This window comes from Melanotaenia boesemani, chromosome 11 (assembly GCF_017639745.1).
Source record: "Melanotaenia boesemani isolate fMelBoe1 chromosome 11, fMelBoe1.pri, whole genome shotgun sequence".
NCBI lineage: Eukaryota > Metazoa > Chordata > Actinopteri > Atheriniformes > Melanotaeniidae > Melanotaenia > Melanotaenia boesemani.
Window position 1 is genome coordinate 22,177,512 of NC_055692.1, and position 22,985 is coordinate 22,200,496.

A 22,985-nucleotide genomic window follows, 5' to 3' on the forward strand; every position below is an offset into this window, starting at 1 on the left:
TCTCTCTCTCTCTTTCTGCACACATCTATATGCAAATTATATTTAATAAAGACCTTTTACTAGAATATTAGCATGCCATTGTTGTACAGTATCAGGACAAGTCAGATACAGGTGATGGGGGAAAACCAGTCTGTATGAGGCTGCCCTGAGATTGACCTCAGACTACAAATGTTTGTGCTTGTTTGTGTGCACATGCATGAATGTGTGTTGTATAAAAAGCCTGATTAACTAGCACAATCAGCTTTTTTCCAACAATCACCTGATTGGCAAAAGTGATCCCATCTGAGTGCAGGAAAAGCTGACTCAAGCTTCCAAGGAACACTGCTAACAATTTCAGAGTGGTGCAGGAGGAAGGCCATACACACCATTGTGCAGTTATTTGTGTGAACTGCATTTACAAGTAACCTAAATATTTCAATGTACATATGTGTATGAAATGCACACACACTCTTGCAGTGAAATAAATTAACAGTTGTAATTATGTAATTTTTTTCTTTTCTTTGTTTTAGGGCACAAGCTCTTTAATACAAAGTATTTCTTTGAATGCACTTCAAATGAACCAGTGCTTCAAGCTTTGAATTTCCAATCAGATCCCCATCAGATCCCCCAAGACACTGTTGCCACAAATAATTTTTTTGGAAAATTTGAGCCAAATGTGAACATAATTAAAAAGTAGAGTTAAAATGTCTGACTTTGACCTGACACCTTATCAAGTTTTTATATAAAAAATACATGCCAGAGTTGCTCTTATATGGTCACTGTATAATATAACACAACTGAAAACACCAATTTAGGAAAAATGTTTTCATACAGACATTCTATGGCTGTGTGTTTGTGTGTGTGTGTATATATATATATATACATATATATATATATATATATATATATATATATATATATATATATACATATATATATATATATATATATATATGTGTGTGTGTGTGTGTATGTTTAAAGAAAAGAGATACAGATAAACAAATTATATAGAGAAATATAATATGCGTATAGAGACATACTAATTATATATGCAGTATATCTTCATCTGGATTCCATTAAACATGCAACACTGAAACTACATTAAACACATGCCATGAACAAAAATAAGAAGGTTTGTTGTAAGTATTTATTACTTATTCACAATAAATCTGCTATTTTAGGCTATTTTAGACAAAAAAAAAAATTTTTTTTTTCTTTTTTTAGAAGGTATAGTAGCTTTATCTTCCATACAAGCGCTGTGAAAGACAGCAAGACAAATTCCTCAGTATGACATAATAAACCAAAAACATGTCTGTAACAGATGCAGACAGCATGAACTGACTGTAAATATGTGCAGCTGTCTTTCTAGCACACAGACAGACTACAAGGCTGGTGTACGCCTGGATGATGATTTGTCAGGGTGCAAGAACACGATTTCTTGTTTACAGTGATGAATGGGCAACACTCACAATACACACACCATGTTCTCTATATCTAAGCTGTCACTGTGCCTCTGTGCAGCCTTCTCTAACTGCAATAACAGATGGGGTAACTGTAGAGGGCAGTTTTAGTGTACATGAAGCATTTGTATTAAAATAATGAATATATGCACAAACTTAACCTCTCCCATTGTATGCAGTAGGACAGGGCTTTAAAAAGCAGGTTAATTCTATAGAATTGAGGTGGATACAATGAAGGAATGAAGGGGAATGGAGAGCAGGATCATCCCAAAGTCAATTGAAACATCAGGCTGATGAAATTACACAGATGTGGCCAAACTGACAAATGAGCAGAGAGATGGGAACGAAAATAATAAGACAGGCAGAACCACCTTTTGCTTCCTCACACAGAGATGTATATGGCTGTATGGTCATTAGTGATCAAAAATCTAATCTACAGTATATCTCATATTAGATTATCTCCTGTGTTTCAGCACTGTCACCCAACACACAGAATGACACAGGAACCATGTATCATAAGTCCACATAAATGTTTTCTTGAATGATAATGATCACATTGATTAATATGCTTCATTTCACCAACACAACATTGTAAACTTCAATTCTGAGTTGAGGACTGTATAGTTAAAGAATCATTTGAGGATATGAGCTTAGGTTTGCACATGTGAATGAATGTCTCGTTTTCTTTTTTCCCCCAGGATGCTGCATTGTGCTAAAATTGTTCATCATCAGGTAATTTTCCTTATGACCCAAAGGCAGTGCTCTTTCCACTAAATTGTTCACTACACAATGAAGTTAAGCTGAATGAGGATGACGTTGCATCAAGAGACTAAAGCAATAAAGCATACAAAAAGATTACTCACAATCACAAGCTAAGTGCAATACCATAGCACACTGCTTCCAATGTGCCACAACTAATATTTATATACTTTAAATATCCACTCCCCAGTCCCTATCCAAAATATATGGACCATGTATCAGAAATTAAGTTCAACATCAAACTAGGCTGCTAGAGCACCTACCTCCATAGCTCTGTTAATGAAGGGAATCTGTGTCCCTGAGTCCAGGTCCTGGTTGATGATTAGTCTACGAGCCCACTGACCAGCCCGCACCACACCACTACCCTGGATCAGCACCAGCAGCTTGGATGGGTTTGACAAAGCATCTGGGCTCAGGTATATAAAACTGGTGGGTTCATCTTCTGTAGCATCCACCTGGGCATTAAGCAAAATATAGGTTACCACATGTCAGTACTTTAAAGAGATTGTATTTCTAAGCTCCAGATGCAAAATCACAAGGTGAGCTCACAGTGAATTTCAAATTAGATTCCTGATGTCTGATTCAAAGAATCATCTTTAATGAAATGAATAAAACACTCTTATTTAATGTGCAGAAACAAGGCTCTTGTCTTTGCAGTCACACCCATCAGCTCTCCTAATATCCACATAAGTTAATATCCAAAAAGTAACACAGACAGAGAGTAATTACATGAGAGTTTGTGTAAGTGTGCATGGGCTCCATCCACATCCTGTGCCCCTTTGCATCCCTCCCAAGTATGCTTGGAAGAATCTCTAAGGAGACACTGTCCATAAAAGCCATGGGTGGCAGCTGCAAGAACTTAATCCAAACAGACAAAGAGAGCCAAGTGGGGGAGAAAATCTTACCCTTTATTCTCCTGTGCTCCTTCATTCCCTCTCCCTATACTTGGCTGTGGTTAATCTTCTTAAAATCTGCGGTCACAAGTTCAATGCCATGTAGGTGGACCGACCCACCACTTACAAACTAAAATGCACACACACGCCGCATATATGGGCAGCAGAAAAGCATAAGAGAGCAATTTTCCAGAGGAATAATGAGATAAATAGGCCAAGCAGATAAACCAGTAAAAGTGTATGGGGGCTAATGAAAGGCACTGACTCTGGGCAGGTGATTTATAGACACAGTTAGTGCTTGAGCTAACTCTGGCATGCTTCTAAGCACCGGCGCTGCCTAACATCGCTATAAACCCCGTCTGAAAAATGATCACTACTTTTATAAACAGAAAAAGAGCAGGGATGGAGAGGTAAAAGGGGGCAACAAAAGAGACAAACAAGCTCCCAACAACAAATAAAAAGGGATCAAGTGTGTGCTCTGAGCCTGGATGAGCTGGGTAAAGAATAACTCCACAATGGTAGAGTAGAAAGTCCCCCTCAGCGCAACTGAATGCAAAACAGATTAAGCATCAGCATGCTTCACCTCTTTGAAATGACATGTCACAATACAGTTAATTTGTTGAGGAGACACTTTTGCACAAAGGATGTGTGAAGAGAAAAAGAAGGGGATGAAAGAAAGACAGGGAATAAGAAACTCAGGGAGATAGAAAGACAAAAAAATGACAGAAAAATGGAAAAGCTGGCTTCTCACAATCCTCTTTCCAAACAGGACACTCAATATCACAGTCACACTCCAAAGCCTAAGCATTTACGTCAAATTTCATATTAAATACTCATTTTAATCTTCAAGGGCATAAATCAAAGAGAAAAATGTTTTTGGTCCCCCCCCCCCCCCCCCCCCCCCCCATCCCCACTGTGGGTACTTACTGGCAGGATTGCTTTAGCCATGTTGCACTTTTTCTCCAACAGCTCGTAAACATACTGAGTGATGATCTGGAGAGAAAAAAAAAACACACAAGACACACACACAGTCAGACATTACACTGACAATACTGTTTAATTCAATTAATATTTTTAACTGCTGTTGATACAAATCCATCCAACAAAACCAAATAAACCGTGCATATGTGAACAAGTAACAGTCACTGTCATGCTTACAAACAGAATAAAAGAACACTCAAAACTACTCATTTGCCCTCTAGTGTTTATGTGTGCACGTGTTGCATGCACATGGACAACTTGAGAGAGTCTGGATCATACTGTGTCTGCTATGTGTGCATGTGTGTATCACAGTACAGTGAGAGGGTTAAGGTTGTAAGTGCCAGGAGAGGAAATCTCCTGTACAAGTGAAGGGCTGATGTAAGTGATGTTGATCCCCGCAGCCACAGCACTAAAGAACCTTGTATACTGAGTCATTCCAGCCCCAGGCCAAGCCTTTTATGGTTCAGTGACATTAACAACATTCTTTTCCACTTTCCTTGTTTGTTTTTTTTTTCCTTATTTTCTTTACCCCACACCAAAGAGAAGCACTTTGTTATACAGATTTAATTTCTGATCAGGTGTGAGAGACAGATCATGAAAACTTAAAGAGTGAGAACAGATGACCACACAAACACACATGCACACATATGCAATCAACAAAAATGAGCTTTGATGCTACCGTTGATGCTGTTTAGAAGTTTCCTTAATACTGTGATAAACCCAGTGTCCTGCTATGTTACACCAGTATTGGGTGGGATGGTTGCACCATCTAGAGACCTGAGCAACATGCTGTGTTGTGAAGTTTCACTTGTGTTAGCTTTTCAAGCATCTGCTTTACTTAATCAGGAAACAAAAGGCCACTGTTGGAGCCACAATTACAAGGTGTGTTACAGCTAAAGGCATGCTGAACTGACTGGCGCTAAATTCAAACAACAGTAAATCACAGACACAAATCAAATCAAAAGCGATGCACCAATTTAAATATTAAATAAACTGGCTATCAGTATAATCTTTATATAGACAAAAGAAATTTCAGCAAAACTGGACCTTTTTGTGTGCAAAGTTTGGGAAGTCAAGTGAAATTGCATCTGTTCAATGTACAACATTAACTTTCTTAAAGGGAGGTGTAACAATAGTGTGAGTTTTTGCAAGATCTGCTTGTGTTTCGTAACTCTTGGCACACAAAAACAAATTATTATATTTTAAACCTGAATCCCTTTAGAAATAGTAAAGCCCCATGCAAGCTAAGATCTCAAACAAAACTAAAACAAAAGCTATTCCTGTGAAGTAAAACAACATTTCTCCTCATAATCACAATATTATAATGTTATGCACCTTCAGGCCCAATGCTAACTCGATTTATTTTTTAAAGACCAACATGCCGAAATAACATTAGATATGAGGAAAAATACTAGCCTTGAAACAGCCAATCACAGGCAAGCAGATGGAACAAGTAAAATGATCGATGCTACCATTTGACCCTGTGTCTGTATGGTTAGGAGGGGGTGCTTTAGGAGTTAAACCATCACCATCTCATCCTCACTGAACCTTCAGCAGCTAATTCACTAAAATTTCAGCTGGTCTGATAAAGACTAAAATGATTCTGGGACTCAGTATGCTAGTGTTTAATGACATCAATAAGCTTCATGGGAAATTTCATTTGTACTGTTATTTGTTCTGTGCCTCAGGTGGCTCGAGAACTATCTGATATAGAATAAAAAGAAAGAGAGACTAATAGGGATTTTAAAAAAGAGAGAGAACTGGCAGAAAAAATAAAAGTTTCACTTCAAGGATAAATTTTCATAGATAAAAGAATGCAGCAATCATAAATATAAGCTGACAATCCAATCTTTTATTTAGGCTTTCAGGTCATCTCGTCAATGTATCTTGGTTCAATACAATAACAACTGAAGAGCGGTGGATTCAGGGTTCTACTGGACCAACATCTAGATAGTTTTTTTCAGTAATAAAAAGATCAGACCACACACACAAATCTGCGCACACACAGTTATCCTCCTTTTGTGTCAGCCTCTGAGGACTGTCTCAGCAGCTGATCAGTACAATAAAAAAAGGCCCATCTCTCACCTAATTACCAACGTGTTATTAGCGCTTTAATGAAATGCCTGCAGGAAGCAGCACCCAATGTCTGCATTATTGGTACAGAGTTTTGGCCTTTTTTGGGGGGGGTCAACTCAGTAGGTGACATTTATGAAACTGTTTAATAGCAATATTGAGGAGGGTAAGAACCTCCTTAATATTACAATTAGCTTAAGCTAAAATAGTTTGTTCATATATACATATATATATATATATATATATATATATATATATACATATATATATATATACACCAAACACAATTAGGACAACAATAAAAAGCCCAGAATACACAAAGTCCGAAAAAATATGTAAACACGATTTATGGCTCCCCATGTACACCTGATGGTATGAACACAGGCAAATGACTCCTCAACCATAAGTTTCATCTTGCTTTGACCAAGATTTACCAAAGCAGAGGTAAATAAAGGCCCAATTTATGCTTCAGGTTTGTAAAACATAGTCATACAATGTCTTGACTCAAAACTTATATCCACCAAAATAAAACCGCATTTAGGTAAAAAAAAAAAAATTTAAAAATCACAATTTTCTGACCAGTTGCATGGGCTTGCATGTGTTTTTTTGGCGGACAATGTTGGTTCTTTTTCTTCTTTCTTAAGTGCCAGACAGAAAATGTTTTCATTTTAATAAACCCACTCTCTCCTAATTACATCAGATGCAGTGCTGCAGCATGACAAAACATAGAGGAAGAGGCACTGGACTGCAAGCCACTTTGAAAGAAAAAAAAAAAAGTTAATTTTAAAAGAAATTAATATATATATATATATATATATATATATATATATATATATATATATATGGGCACGTTACCGCGTTAATCGCACATATTTTTGTTTTTGTTTTTTTTTTGCTGGCCGCTGGCTTTGATCACAGAAACATGGCGTCCCCGTCTCTGGCAGCCGCCCAGCTCACACTGCACCCGACCCCTATGGCCCCTCCTGCAGGTGGTGAGCCCACGGGAGGGAAATTTTTCATTTATTTTTTAAATAAATAGTCTCCTGGAAGATGTGAATGCAGCCTTGAGAACGATTCCTACAATGACCATCACTGAAACCAGTGAGCTGATCTACACCTCAGCAGTGATCCTTGAGGTGCTTGGCTATCAACCAAAGAGCACCCATAAAGATACATATGAATGAAATGAAATGAAATGAAAAATACTTTATTAATCCCAAAGGGAAATTCAATATTGTAGTAGTAGTAATTTTTTTTTTTTTTTTTTTTTTTTTTTTTTAAACAATCACATTAATTAATTAAGGGCTTTGTTCTTCAGCCTGATAGCTGCTGGAAGGAAGGATCTTCTGTATCTCTCTGTCTTGCATCGGACTTGAACAAGCCTCCCACTGAACACACTCTGTTGTTTCGTCACGGCGTTGTGTAGAGGGTGTGAAGGATCTTCCATTATCTTCGTCAGCTTGTACAGAATTCTTTTTTTGATGATCAACTCCAGCGGCTCCAGAGTTACTCCAAGCACAGATCCAGCTTTCTTGATCAGTTTGTTAATTCTTTTCAAGTCTCTGGTTCTGATGCCGCTGCCCCAGCAGATTGCTGCAAAGCTGATTGCACTTTCAACAACAGACCTGTAGAACATTTGCAACATTTTGGTGCAGACGTTAAAAGATCTCAGCTTCCTTAAGAAGTAGAGTCTGCTCTGACCTTTCTTGTAAATGTACTCAGTGTTGCTTTTCCACTCAAGTCTGTTGTCCAGCTGAACTCCAAGGTACTTGTATTCCTCCACCACCTCCACCTCCTCTCCCATGATGGAAACACTTCTATGTGTGTTCTTGTTCCTCCTGAAGTCAACAATCATCTCCTTTGTTTTCTTGGTATTCAAGATGAGATGATTGTCACCGCACCATTTCACAAACTGACCGACCAGTTCTCTGTACTCTGCTTCTTGTCCATCACTGATACACCCAACAACTGCTGAGTCATCAGAGTATTTCTGCAGATGACAGAACTCAGAGTTGTACTGGAAGTCTGAGGTGTACAGCGTGAATAGAAATGGTGAAAGTACAGTCCCTTGTGGTGTTCCAGTGCTGCTGACCACCATCTCAGACACACAACCTTTCAGTCTCACAAACTGTGGTCTGTTTGTGAGGTAGTCGTAAATCCAGGTGGTTGTGGAGGGATCCACCTGGAATTTCTGCAGCTTCTCACACAGCAGAGCAGGCTGAATCGTATTAAAAGCACTTGAGAAATCAAAGAACATGACCCTCAAAGTGCTGCCTGACTGGTCCAGATGAGAGTGGGCTCTCTGAAGCAGGTATATGATGGCATCTTCAACCCCAAGCCCATTACGGTATGCAAACTGTAATGGGTCCTGAAAGGTGTTCACCTGCTTGCTGAGGTGAGCCAGTAAGAGTCTCTCCAGGACTTTCATGACGTGAGATGTCAGGGCGACTGGTCTGTAGTCTTTTGGTTCAGCTGGTTGTGGTTTTTTAGGCACTGGAACAAGGCAGGATGTTTTCCACAGCACCGGGATTCTTCTCTGACTCAGGCTGGTGTTGAACAGGTGCTGGAGAATCGGACATAGCTGTTTTGAGCAGGTCTTGAGAACTCTGGGACTGACACCATCTGGACCTGCAGCCTTGTTCTGGTTCAGTTTCACCAGTTGTTGCATGACTTGGTTACAGGAGACAGACAGAGTGGAGGTGGAGGCAGAGGAGGTTTCAGGAAGTCCTGATGTGGAGGGAGATGAGGTTGTGTCCAGGTCCTTGACTGAGCTGCAGGGTGACAGAGTGGAGGTGTGACAGGAAAGCTGTGGGCTCATGGAGGGTGTGTGGCTAGTTGGGGTTGAAGCAGGAGATGAGCTAAACCTATTGAAGAACATGTTCAGTTCATTCGCTCTGTCCAGACCTCCATCGGTCTGATCCTCCTTTATCCCGAAGCCAGTGATCTTCTTCATTCCTGACCACACATCCCTCACATTGTTTTTCTGAAGCTTACTTTCCAACTTCTTCCTGTAGTCCTCCTTGCACTTCTTCGTTTGTGTTTTAAGTTGTTTTTGTGTGGACTTCAATAACTCCCTGTCTCCATCCCTAAAAGCTTTCTTTTTGATGTTCAGCAGCTTTTTCAGGTCACTGGTGATCCAGGGTTTGTTATTGGGGAAGCACCTCACTGTTCTTGTTGGAACGGTGCTGTCCACACAGAAGTTAATATAATCTGTCACACACTCAGTCAAGGCGTTGATGTCATCTCCATGAGGTTCACATAGGACGTTCCAGTCTGTAGCCTCGAAGCATCCTCTCAGAGCATCTTCAGCTTCATTAGACCAGGTTCTAATAGCCTTTCTAATGACTGGTTGTTGCTGAACGATGGGCTTGTAGGAGGAGGAGAGAAGAACTAGGTTATGGTCTGATCTTCCTAAAGGTGGCAGGGCAAAGGAGCTGTATGCATTTTTAATATTTGCATAAAATAAGTCCAACGTTTTGTTTTCTCTGGTGGAGCAGCTGACAAACTGTTGGAAAGTTGGTAGAGTTGCAGAGAGGGAGATGTTGTTAAAATCTCCAGAGATAGCCACAAATGCGTTTGGATGTTGTGTTTGAAGCCTGGCCACTACAGAGTTAATGACATCACAGGCTGCGTCTGGAGCGGTACCAGGTAATATATATACCGCTACCAGAATAACGCATGTGAACTCTCTGGGTAAATAATACGGGCGGAGACTCACAGCTAGCAGTTCAATGTCTCTTGTGCAGATCTTCTCTTTAACAGTGACATGTTCAGGATGACACCAGCGCTGGTTTACCAGCACCGCAATTCCACCTCCCTTCAACTTCCCGCTGAGTTGTTTATTGCGGTCTGCACGGACCGTCCTGAAGCCGTGTACAGACGCATTACAGTCTGGGATGTGTTCATGCAGCCATGTCTCGGTGAAGCACATAATACTGCACTCTCTGTATTCTTTAAGAGACCTGGTTAGCACCTGAAGTTCATCAATTTTGTTAGCTAGCGATCTCACGTTTCCCATAACAACCGTTGGAAGAAACGGTTTGAATCGCCACCGTTTTTCTCTCTGCCTCGCTCCTGCCCTGCATCCTCTTCTCTTTCTTTTCAACTCCGTTGGGATTTGAAGTGTTGTTTCACTGATAATCTTGAGTTTGGAGAGTTTTATCAGTTGATCCCGATGGTAAACAAGTCTCGTTGCCATGGAGACTCACAATAACAAGTCTTGCAAAAACAGAAAAATCCACCATGGAAAAGCAGGTTGGAGGCTAAAATCAAGGCAGCTCGGAGAGAAGTGAGTCAACTATCAGAGCTCCAGAAAGGTGCAATGAAAAAACAGGTACCCAGGAGGTACAGTCAAATGCCCATACCTGAAGCACTAGAAACTGCCAAACAACGACTCCAAGCCTTGGCTACCCACCTAAAGAGGTACACAACAGAAATTGAAGCAAGGCGAATAAACCGGCTGTTCTCAACTCAACCAGCTAAAGTGTACTCTCAATTGCAGGGTAATAACAACAGGGCAGACCCGCCAAGGCATCGCACAACAGCAGTGCACAGTTCTAAGAGCAGACCACAGCAGACCACAACAGACCTCCCTGAACAAGAACCAGCAACCATCACAGTGGCAGACACTCAACAAAGAGTCTCAGGTATGAGAAACTGGACAGCACCAGGGCCTGAGATGGCTCACACCTACTGGCTGAAGAAGCTAACTGCACTCCATGAGCGCCTGGCAGCACAAATGATCCAGCTGCTAAAGGATGGGACACACCCTGAATGGGTAACTGAAGGCCGGACAATCCTGATCCAGAAGGATCCCCTGAAGGGAACAGTTCCATCCAACTATGGGCCAATAACTCCACAACATGGAAGCTCATGTCAGGCATCATAGTGGCTAAGATAAGTGGGCACATGGATCAATACATGAGCACAGCACAGAAGGGCATTGGTAAAAATACCAGAGGAGCAAAACACCAGCTGCTGCAGAACCAGGAATACTAATCTGTGCACTGCCTGGATTGATTGCAAGAAAGCCTATGACTCAATGCCACACACATGGATCATGGAATGCTTGTAGGTGTATAACATCAACAGGGACCACCGTTGAGGCCAACTACAGGCCAACTGCACAAGTGTCCATCAAATGTGGCATATACCAAGGAGATGCCCTGTCCCCTGTGCTGTTCTGCATAGGTCTGAACCCCCTCAGCCAAATAATCACCAAGACTGGCTATGGATACCGACTCAGGAATGGGTCCACCATCAGTCACCTCCTCTACATGGATGACATCAAGCTGTACACCAAGAGCGAGCGAGACATTGACTCACTGATTCACACAACCAGGATCTACAGCAATGACAACGAAATGTCATTCAGACTTGAGAAGTGTGGGCGGATGGTGTCAAAGCGAGGGAAGGTAGTCCATACAGAAGGGTCTCACTCCCAGACGGCAGAATAGCAGACATTGAGGACAGCTACAAGTACCTCGGAATCCCACAAGCAAATGGCAACCTCGACCAGGCCACAAGAAAAGCAACCACAGCAAAATACCTCCAACGAGTAAGGCAAGTCCTAAGGAGTCAGCTTAATGACAAGAACAAGGTCCGGGCAATTAACAGCTATGCCCTGCCGGCCATCAGATACGCTGGGGGAATAATAAGCTGGCCAAAGGAAACGATTCAGACCACAGATGTGAAAACACGAAAGCTCCTGACCATGCATGGACGGTTCCACCCCAAATCCAGCACCCTGAGACTGTAAACTAAGCGCAAGGAAGGAGGCAGAGGACTAGTGAGTGTCAGAACCACTATCCAGGATGAAACATCAAACATCTTTGAATACATCAGGAAAATGTGCTCGGTGAATGTCTTAGGCAGTGGAAAACAGATCATGTGGTGATGGAGGAACTATCATCGGAGGAAAAGCCCCTCCATGGGATGTACCACCGACAGATAACTGAAGTGGCACAGAGGTGCTAATCATGGCAACACAGAAGCAAGCCTTGTGTAACAGGGCAATCGAGGCCAAGATCTACCACACCAGGCAGGACCCCAGGTGCAGGCTGTGCAAAGAGGCCCCTGAAACAATCAGCACCGCACAGCTAGGTAAAAGATACTGGCAGGCAAAGAATACATGGAACACCTTAACCAAGTAGCCGGCACAGTCTATAGAAACATTTGTGCAGAACATGGACTGGTGACCATCACAATGGGAAAAACCTTTCAAAGTAGTGGAGAATGAGAGGTCTAAGATCCTGTGGGACTTCCAGATACAGACCAACAAAATGGTGGTGGCCAACCATCGGACATAGTGATTATAGATAAGCAGCAAAGGAAAACTGTAGTAATTGTTGTAGCCCTCCCCAACAATGGAAACATCAGGAAAAGGGAAATGGAGGAAAATGGAGAAATACCAAGGACTCAAGGAAAAACTGGAGAAAGCTGGAAGGTGAAGGCAACAGTAGTACCAGTGGTCATCTGAGCACTAGGGGCTGTGTCCCCCACACTGGAGAAGTGGCTCCAACAGATACCTGGAGCAACATCAGACATCTCCATCCAGAAGAGCGCAGTCTTAAGGTGGATTTATACTCGCGCAGTGTCTGTATCACTGCTGTAGGCGCCGCATAGGTCCACAGAGGCTCAACGCGCACCTCTTCCAGAGCTGACATGCACCCCTGCTACACAGAAGGTTACGCTGAGGTACTTCCTTGTGATTGGTCAGCTTAGGATCGTGTTCCCAGATATCTTGATCTTCCTGCTGAATTTGTGTGGTAACCACCGTTTTTAAAAACAATAACCATTGGATCAAGTTGATGAGAGGCTGATCAAATTATTTCTTCATTTTCTTCCACAAGCTAATAAGACACTGAAACATACTGGACATCATTGTTGTTTTAAAACAGAAAATACCTACCGAACTGAAGTGAACCATCAAAAGAACTCCCACTTGGTGAGTTTACCGGCCGACAGCACCCCTGTTGTCACTATCAGATTAGGAGGAGAAACTGCAACACAACACCAAAACAACACGTACCCCCTATGCTCGAGTGCAAGAGCAAACTCACCAGCATCAGCTACGCCATAACCGACTGCATGCAGAAGCTGTGCAAATATAAATCCGCCTTTAGGAAAAGCTAAGATACTGCATAGGACGCTCAAGCTCCCAGGACTCTGGTAGAGGACCCGAGCTTGAGACAAACAGCCACCCAGCCTACCCAGGAAATATGGGAGGGTGAGTGAGGAAAGAGTTTTTGTTTTGTTTTGTTTTTTTTAATAAAGATAACATAAGATAAAACTTTATTAATCCTACAGTGGCAGAATTTGTGTATTACTACAGCTCAGCTACAGAAAAACAGAGTAAGAAAAGCAAATTAACAAAATAAAAAATACAAATATTTACTACAAATGAAATGGAATAAAAACTATATACCACAGTAACTGGTGTTTTATGCACAAGCATACACAGTGTGCATTATCGAGGAAGGGTTATGGAACATGTGCAATTAGGCAATATCTGTCTATGGACATGCACACACACCCACATACATATATATCTACCCATACACATACTTATACTATATATTTATACACTTTCATTTTACTTACATTTTCACATATATACACATATATACATACACACATATGAGGTGCATTATGTGTGCATGAAGTGGTGACAGTGGAGGTAAAGTCTCCGAGTGACTCATCATCACGAGTTGCAGAGTCTAACTGCTGTTGGGATGAATGATCTACAAAAACATTCCTTCCTAAAGTGAGGATGTTTGAGTTTCTGAAGGAGCTGCTCAGCATACCCACGGTCTCTTGCAGAGGTTGATGGTGGTTGTCCATTATGGATGTCAGCTTTGCTAACATCCTCCTCTCGCCCACCACCACCACAGGGTCCAGAGGACATCCCAGGACAGAACTTGAGCTCTGTAACAGTTTGTCAATCACGTTCCTGTCCCTGTGGGTGCAACTGTTCCCCTAGCAGACCACTGCATAGAAGAGGGCAGATGCTATGACGGAGTCATAAAATGTCTTTAACAGGGTCCTGCAGGCTCAGAAGGACCTCTCTCTCCACAGTAGATAGAGTCAACTCTGGCCCTTCTTTTACAGGACGTATAAGAAGGGCTCTTCTAAACTTCTCTTTGTCTCCAGATCGTGTTCAATAAGGCCTTCAGCACTAGAGTCACCCACGGTTTCTTGCTGGAGAAACACTGTACCTTCTTGGTTGGGACAGTGTTCTCCACACAGAAATTAATTTGGTCTGTGATGCAGTAGGTGAGGGCGTCAATGTCCTGACTGTGAGGCCTGCAGAGTTCCTGCCAGCCTGTACTTTCAAAGCTGTCTCTCAGAGCCTCACTGGATTCTTCAGACCACAGAACTAGAACTTAAGTTTACAATATTAATGTCTGTGTCTATCATTTGATTAAGGGGTTCACTAAAATTAATTTAAATTAATAAATGTTGGTTTTTGGGGCAAATATTAAAATGCGATTAATTGAGAATAGTTAATTACAAAGCCTCTCTTTAATTAGATTTTTTTTTATCGAGTCCCATTCCTAATATATATATAAATGTCTGTATGTCTGCAACCACCATAATTCTATGTATTTGTGAAACTAATCATGAATGCAACATTCGGATATAGCTTCAGCAGCTGAGGTCACCACTGTGTCTGTGGTTTGTTTATATAGAGGAAGCATTGTGGTGATGAACCAAGAAGGGAGGGATCAGGGAGGAAGGAAAGGACTTAGATTGGGGCTCAGTGGGAGGAGAGCAAAGAAGACAAGAAGGAAGAGATGGCAAAGCAATCCCCAGGAGACAGGGTCTCGTGCCAGCTCCCACTGTGGTGAGCAGTAGAGTGACGGAAAAGGGAATGAAATATGAGAGACAACAGTGCAATGCATGGCCCTGATAAAACGCCTGCAACTGGGTGGGCTTTGAAATCAGCTTCTTGAAAACCTCTGGTCACCCCCATAACAATCCCTTCATCTCTTATATAAGGCCAAGGTCTTAATGAAGAACACTGTGGCTGCAACTAGATATGTTTTTAGAAAGACCTCCCACATACTGTGACCAAGAGTCAGGCTGTGTGTGTGTGTGTGTGTTTGTGTGTGTGGGTGTGTGTGTGTGTGTGTGTGTGTGTGTGTTTCCTGCATGCCTGTGTGTTCTCCCACTGATTACAACAGTTATGCCTGGTTTGGCTGACCACACCTGGGGCAATAAGGAGATGATACTTCCCAGGCATACAGAAAACAAACTTTGGGAAGAAGACAAACAAGAAAGGAAGAGGAGACAAATGAAAGAAGAGTAGATGAGGGACATGACAAAAAGTAAAATCAAATAAAAGGATAAATGGGGGATGGCAACAGAAGACAATAATGAAACAATTAGAAAACAAACGTCAAAATGATGTTCTTTATTATCAAGTTACACATTAAAAGAATAAATATGCAAGAAAATTGTTAAACATAGCTGTAATGGACAGATAATAATTAATCTAAAATGAACCCCCTCCATCTTGCACAAAATTTGCTGAGGCTCTTTCTACCCCGTTGATTAAATAATGTAACTGAACACATTTCTAACATTCATTAGGACACATGAAGCCACAATGTTTTATATGAAAAACTATGAGAGGAAGCCAAGTCTACCAACACACTAAATACTGTATATAAACACACACAGGAAACTTATGTACAGGCACACACACCTCTTGTCTCTTTAGTCCAGAGCCCTCTCCAAAAGCCACTTAGCCACAGACACCAGAGAGAGCAAGAAGAGGCATCAAAGCTGTTTATATAATGAAACTGAAAAAGCTTCTCTGTGCCGTATCACTGACTGCACCCAGGAAAGTATTCCTGCTTCTCCAGAGAATAGAGGAAAGAAAAAGAAAGAAAAAAGAAGAAAATCCCCCTGAACAATGCAGCACAACAAGAGCAGCAACAACAGCCAAGCATACTCAGAAAGAGAGAGACTCCAAAAATGAGAGAGAGCACAAGGCAAAAGAAAGGTTGTTTATTTTAAGTCAGCCTTGTGTACTAAAAGAAAATGTTTTAAAATAGGCCCTATTGTTGTGAATTTGTGATCTGTCAGTCCATGTGGGAAACAAAGAGAGAGAAGGAGAGACTGCCATAATTCCCATGAGGTCTCTGTCATTCTGTTGTCAGAAGAGAAAGAACTCTCCAGGGGAAGAGAAAGTTCTCAGATACAGACTGACTGACAGACTGTTTACATCTACCGTAGATATTCATTCGTCTCCCTCCCTGTCTGCCCCCTCTGCTCTACTCAACATAATGACCTCCTCATGTGTTAACTGAGAAGCTGGCAGAGGGCTAATTCAAAGTAAAGTCTTGTATGCCACCGTCGGTGTCTGCAGTAGCGACAGATGTCTGTGCTGTAACTACCAGCCCTCCTGTCTTTTCCCTAACACCCTCCTCCCTCCCCCATCCTCTGTCCAATTCCCTTTTCTTTCATCAGCTGAAATCCACCTCACCAACTCCCTAAAACCATCCAACTGTGTCTGCTTCCTCCTCTCTGCTCTCAGTAGCAGAAGCAGTGTTTTGGGAATAAAGATGTGATAGCAGTCAGTGACTCAGGGCAGAAAGCTGTCATTTACTGTCCTCTTTAGAAGGATCCCATTAGCCTCCAAACAAAATTGTCCACAACTGTTATGGAGCTTCCTGGTGCCTAAAGTACAGGAGCAAGGCCTGCAGACAGATTTTCTAACATGTGCCTCACAATTACTCTCTTTAACAGCTGACTGCTTAGACATACACAACCTCATAATGAAATGCAGTTTCCAAGTATTTCTTGATTGTTATTAATTATTAACGTAGCCAATTTCCATTTACTAATGAAAAATATGTAAAGAAATATATAAAAAAGTGAATTACACATGTTTCCAAAAACGGATTTAAAATGAATAAATTGCATACTACAGTCAAAAGGCAATGAAATAGCCAACACTGTTAGTGGTTCTAATTCATTAGAAGTTGCTGTCCTAACCCCAACCATAAAAACAAAAATAGCTGAGGTGGTTATCTGCTTTAGATTATCTCTAGTTATCATAACATATCTGGAAAAATGCCAGTTATGCATAGTCATAGACCTCAAACAGCAGGTGAGTCACATCAATTTAATCTTTGAGGGGATTCAAAGTGGTTTCCATTTTAACTAATGTGGATTTAGTCTTCTACAGAACTGGCAAAAACCACCTCAAGCAAGCATATAAATGTTTAACGTGTTAGAAAACTTCTTTTTTTACTTGTTTATACAGTTTATTCTTTTTTTCTTTTTAACATGTAAAACTGGTTAGTAGCTGCGTTTACCATATAACTTCAAAGTGTCTTCAAGGGCACGTTCACACCAGCCTTTCTGATTCGAAACTAGTTGTTTGTTCAGAACAGTGTTGGGAAAGTTTAATTTTTCATGAACTAGGTCAAAGTTTAGTTTACACATTTTAAAATTAACTAGTTCAGTTCAAAGTTCATAATTCAAATTTTTTAACTAAGTTCACAGCTCTAAAAATAAACTAGTTCTTTTCTCCCCAATATGTTGCTGCGAGCTATTACCCTCAAAACCAGGCTGAGGTAGGAAACAAAGGATGTACCTCCAAGTGCGATATTTAAAGTCCAAAACATTTAAACATTATTTATCTTATCATTAAGTCACTTTTCAATTATTTGTGAATGTATTGTTTTCTGACTAGTTTGTTCAAAGAAAAGATCTAGAACTTGTTCTAGAACATTCATCCAAAATATGAACGATTGTTCAATAAGCTCATTCAGGCACAACACTGGCTCAGGAAGTCTGCTTCGTTTGGGGTATTGTAAATGCACAAACTAATTCTGATTTAATCAAAGAAGCAGATTCGGTTTGCCTACAAACACAGGTCATGGTCCATTTCAAGTTGACCAAATACAGGAAGTAGACTACAAAACAAAGTGCATTGTGGGCTCAGCGCACAGCATCGCAGGTAAACACAAAGCATGCACGTGTGGGGCGATAGGTGGCTCTGGATGGGAGAAATGGCTCATGGTCAGATGTGGAAGAACTCTGTAAAAGTTCTGATAGTAAACTGAACAACCTAAGAAAACTAGGATCTGATGTAGTTCCGTATTTAGCTGTTATGTACTAAAGTTGTTCTGCTATAACCATTAAATAATTGAGTTTTCTTCTTTGTTGTGTGTCTCGTCTTCTCTTTCAGAAATTCTTGGTGCAGCGCCGCCTCTGACGAAGAGTGGAGCACGTTATTTAAAAGGTTCAATTCATTTGAGAAGTACAGCATGAACACAGTCTCGGTCTGGAAGAATATTGCACCCTCCAACTGAACGGAGTCTAGCAGACTATCCTATGGTGTAAATGCACCCCAAATATAAAGTCTTTAGGCAGGTTGGCCACAAAGGTGCCATGTAAACTACAATGATCAATATGATATTGTATATATTGTATATATTGTATCTTACAACAACCACAACATCCAATAATATGAAAGTGATACTGAATTATACATATATGAACAATTATATGAATAATTACATATAGAAACAGCATTAAAAGTGTGTTTAAAACAAGGAGAACCCAACAACACATGCACAAAACCCATCAGCTATCAAACTAAAGCTATCTATTACCACTGATGATGTCAGTCTAGCTAATGTCTTAATAATGGCACTATAAATTGAATGAATGAATGAATTTAATTTAACTAACTGAGCTAAACGTGACAAACATTTACAAATGTCTACAATGAGGTAAATGTTACATTTCTAATAATTTGCCAGTCTAAATTAAAATTAGCTATAATCCTGCCTTTTCCACTGAAGCAATATATTTGCTGTCTGAAGAGATTGTGAACTACTTTAGCCATCCATGTGTTCTATACATGAATATAACTGCTTTATGTAATTTTTGCACACCTGTGCACGTGATATACAAGCTGAATTAGAATAATTTCTTGGCAAATAAATTTAAGCACAAATCTGTTATGTCAGCAACTTATTAAACACCCAAATGACTCCAAAGTGGTTAGCTTGTACCATCACTAAAGCATTTCATCAGCATTTATTACTGCAGCTATTCCAGTCTTTAAGCAGGTAGAAGCTGATACCTTCAAATGCCAAATGTTTCCCATAAATTAACACACAACACAGTAAACATAAATATCCCAAACTATATCAATTTTAAGATTGTATTATGGCATTCCTCCATAAAAACACATGAATGCAGGTCTAAAGGTGATGCAAATTGCCATCTAAATAAAGAAATATTTTGTTTACAAGTCAGAATTAACAACAAATCTTAGTTTTGTCCCCTAACATAGCAAACAGTGAGATGGATGTCATAAAAGACATCACCCTAGATGTCTGGTAACCCAAGACGTCGACGAGTGACCAGATTTGAGTTTGTAAAAAAAGAGGACATTTAGTGATAATGATTTGAGAGGTGTAGATGCAAATGTGTCTACATTCAAGACAACTGCAGTTGCAGATGAAGAGGCCAAGTTTGCACTGATCTTTTGACATTTTTTCTGAATGTATTTTGTCTACATAAAACAACTTTTACAACTTTTTGTGTCTTTCTGTTGGTGTTTGTCCCTTCATTAAGCAATAACATAATAAATATACAAAGGCTGTCAAAAATAACACGTTAACGCCGGTAACTAATTTATGTAATTAATTGCATTAAAATTTTTAACGCATTTAATGCATGTGCAGCATCCATCATTAATGATGGCGAGCCATGGAGATGTCCATAGGCAAGATGGGAAAAAGTGAGTCGACTGGCTCGATGCATGGATTTGACGGCATCACACCTTTTGGGAGCTGAGGATGCTTTACCAGCTACACTTTACTGGTGAGAGGGTTCAACACACGCACTTTTCCAACACAGCATTTAAAAAAAAAAAAAAAAACTTTTCACTGCTCTGGTCATCTGGACTCTGCAAAGCATGGCAGCCTCCTGCTCTCCCACTCCTTTTACTGCTGTGAATCATGACGGCTGTTGGTAATCAGCTGATCGGCTTTTTTGTTGCTAGCACCATCTCTCTTGTTGCGTTTGTTTATCGTTCAGCTTCAATGGAAGAAACTAGTGGTTTGCGGTTCACACTGGCACATATTTACCCAAAAGTATTGTTTGTGGACACGCTAGCTAAAGTAGGCAACATTTATTGGTCTCATGTCAATCACATCCATGTCACTGTCACAGAAACAAGGAGATGTCTTCTAAATCATTGGGGTCGTGCAGATGTTGGAAACACGGGTCTGATCACTTAAGGGCCATGAATGTAGTGAGATAAATTATAAACAGGTTCTGAGATACTAATCAGGGAAGTTCTCGTCTCTAATAAAGTACTTGACAGGGAGTAGAAAGGATTTATACTTCAGATATACAGTGGTGGGTATTGAAAAGTTTAGATATGGGCAAGCAGGGGCACTGGCTATTGTTTACTTGTTAAAAATCCTGAATGAGCCTTACGTTGTACCACACAAGTACAGTTACAAAAGCAAATGGAAGGTTGAGGGTGACAGACTGAGAGCTGACACTGCAGTCCGACTAACCGACAATGCAGTCATCACTCAGCTGATTAAGTTACATTGGCTTGCTGTGTGTAAGCACACACTGATGCAGCCCTGAGCCACCTTTGCTTGGTCTGTGTAAATTGCCAAAGAGAAACTTCAGCATTTCAACAACAATATGTTTTTGGGTTTTTTTTTGCCAACAAGGTGTGTCCATTGTATAAATTTGGGTTAATGGCTACATGCATTTTCACAATGAGTGAAGAAATGTCCAATCGATTAAACTTTAAGTTTCATGTAAACACAAGGAAACAGAGGAGGGACTGATCTTGTAGGGATTCATAGACACAGGGAAATATGACCATGAGAATGTTCAAGTTTGGAGAGTTTTGTTTCCTTTGGATCAGGACACATCCGCCAAAGAGACTGATCTTAATCATGGTGAAGAACCTATAAACCCCCTCTGAGACAACCTTCACCTTCTTGTCTGCATCCTTCTATAGAAAAATCCATACAATGCAAGATAATAATTCTAAACACATCTCAACACTTTAAAGACACACTATGTAACTTTACATCCATAAAATTACACATTCCTGACTCCTTATATGGCACAGTGACATTTAATATGCACATTCCTGGACCCACTACTGTTCAGCAGCATCCCATGGCTGAGAAACCGCATTTCACAACTTTTTCTTCCAGGACGCCATGTGACATTGCAGCTGAGTTTCACTTTATACAAATGTCACATATTAGTAAGCAGATATCATTGAACCAGCTGTTTTAAACACACACTATGGCTGATTCTGCAAAGAAACCAAAGAGGACATTATCAGCGGAGAAAAGGAAAAGAAAGAAAAATGGACAGAGGAAGACATAAGACAAGAGTGAAAATAAGACTGTCTGTTACTGGCTGGAGAAAGCTGACAGCACACGTACGATGCATAATACTGATTTTAGACTTTTGGACTGCACTGTATACACCCGCTACATTTGAGCAAAACTTTAAATTTCAGCCATATAGTTACCAATACAACAAACAATATCCATAATGTGGAAACATGAAGACAGGAGGAGGAAAAAGATAACAGAGAGACTGCAGAGTGTGTTCGAGATAAAGAGAGAGCCTTCTAATTCAGCCATCTGGCTAGCTTTACCTCATTATAATATTCTGACTGTGTGTGTGCGTGTATGTTTACAAATTTGTGACTGCCTCCCATTTGACAGATGCAGACAGAGCATCGAAGAATCCTCATTTATTAACAGCTTAATAGAGCTCCATCTGGGCCAGACCTATGCTTGTCTTCTATCAGAAAAATTCATCACCGAATCACAGGAATTAGACTCCAGCTGACACTTACACAGGCTGTGTTGACCCTGCTCCACTGAGCAACACCACACAGATAGCCTGCTATGATAACAGTTTGAGCCAAGGAAAGAAAATGTCACCATACGCAAAGTCTGTAGTTTTTTTCAGTTGTCTGGGATTGAGTTTAAATACAAACAGAAAAAAAAAGGAAAATAACTCAGAAAAGAATAAATCAAAGTAAAAAAGCTATTTAAAAGCTGATAAACAAAAAATAAAATGTTGTATGCTACCTTTTTTTACAAATGCATTATCAACATGTAGATGCATTTCAATTGTAGAATCCTTTTTTTTGTCTTTTATGCAATAAAACAATTACTGCTTACACATTATATACATTTTCACATGTGTCTGTACTTTGACCATTTGCTATATTTCTTAAATGTTAAGAAATTTGGGGAAATTATCTTTAAAGAAAGTGGACATATTTCAACATCTGCAAATGTCTCTACATCATACCACAAATACAAAGTGAAATTTCAAGTTTATTCATAAAAGATGGGGAAAAAAAAAAATCTTTTCTACTTGTGCTCTGTACAGATTTTGTTCACATATCATACTTTTGCTTGGAGGCCACAACACCAACATCTTCTGTCTCTTTCTTTCTAACTGTCCCTCCATTCAGACGAGGCTTAAGTGCAAATTGGACATCTGGTGCTGTGATGTGTCTGACAATAGTGCCCCCCCCCAACCCCCATGTCCATCACAAACGTAAACAGACACACAAACACAAGTGTGCACACACAAAATAATCCATGAAAAATAAGGAACTGTGAAGATGAACAGAGACAAAAAGTAAAAAAAGAGGTGAAGGAGGGATGGACAATGGCATATATGCCATACATTTATGAAGTGAGGGAGAATTCTTATTCACACTGTCAGGGGCAAACACTTGCACTCATGTCCTTGTACCACCTTACACAGCTGCCAGGCAGAATGTAGCCGTTTCCTAAAC

At 40.4% G+C, this 22,985-nt stretch overlaps 1 protein-coding gene across 1 annotated transcript in view; it reads right to left on the minus strand.

Annotated features, from left to right (window-relative positions):
- fam172a (family with sequence similarity 172 member A) overlaps window positions 1-22,985 on the minus strand; it is a 160,498-nt gene that overhangs the window by 126,812 nt on the left and 10,701 nt on the right. Inside the window, exons 5-6 of the mRNA XM_041999438.1 lie at window positions 4,019-4,084; window positions 2,462-2,653 (exon numbers count right to left, since the gene is read on the minus strand). Coding sequence (XP_041855372.1) covers window positions 2,462-2,653; window positions 4,019-4,084 — 258 coding nt within the window. The remainder of the gene's footprint in view (window positions 1-2,461; window positions 2,654-4,018; window positions 4,085-22,985) is intronic.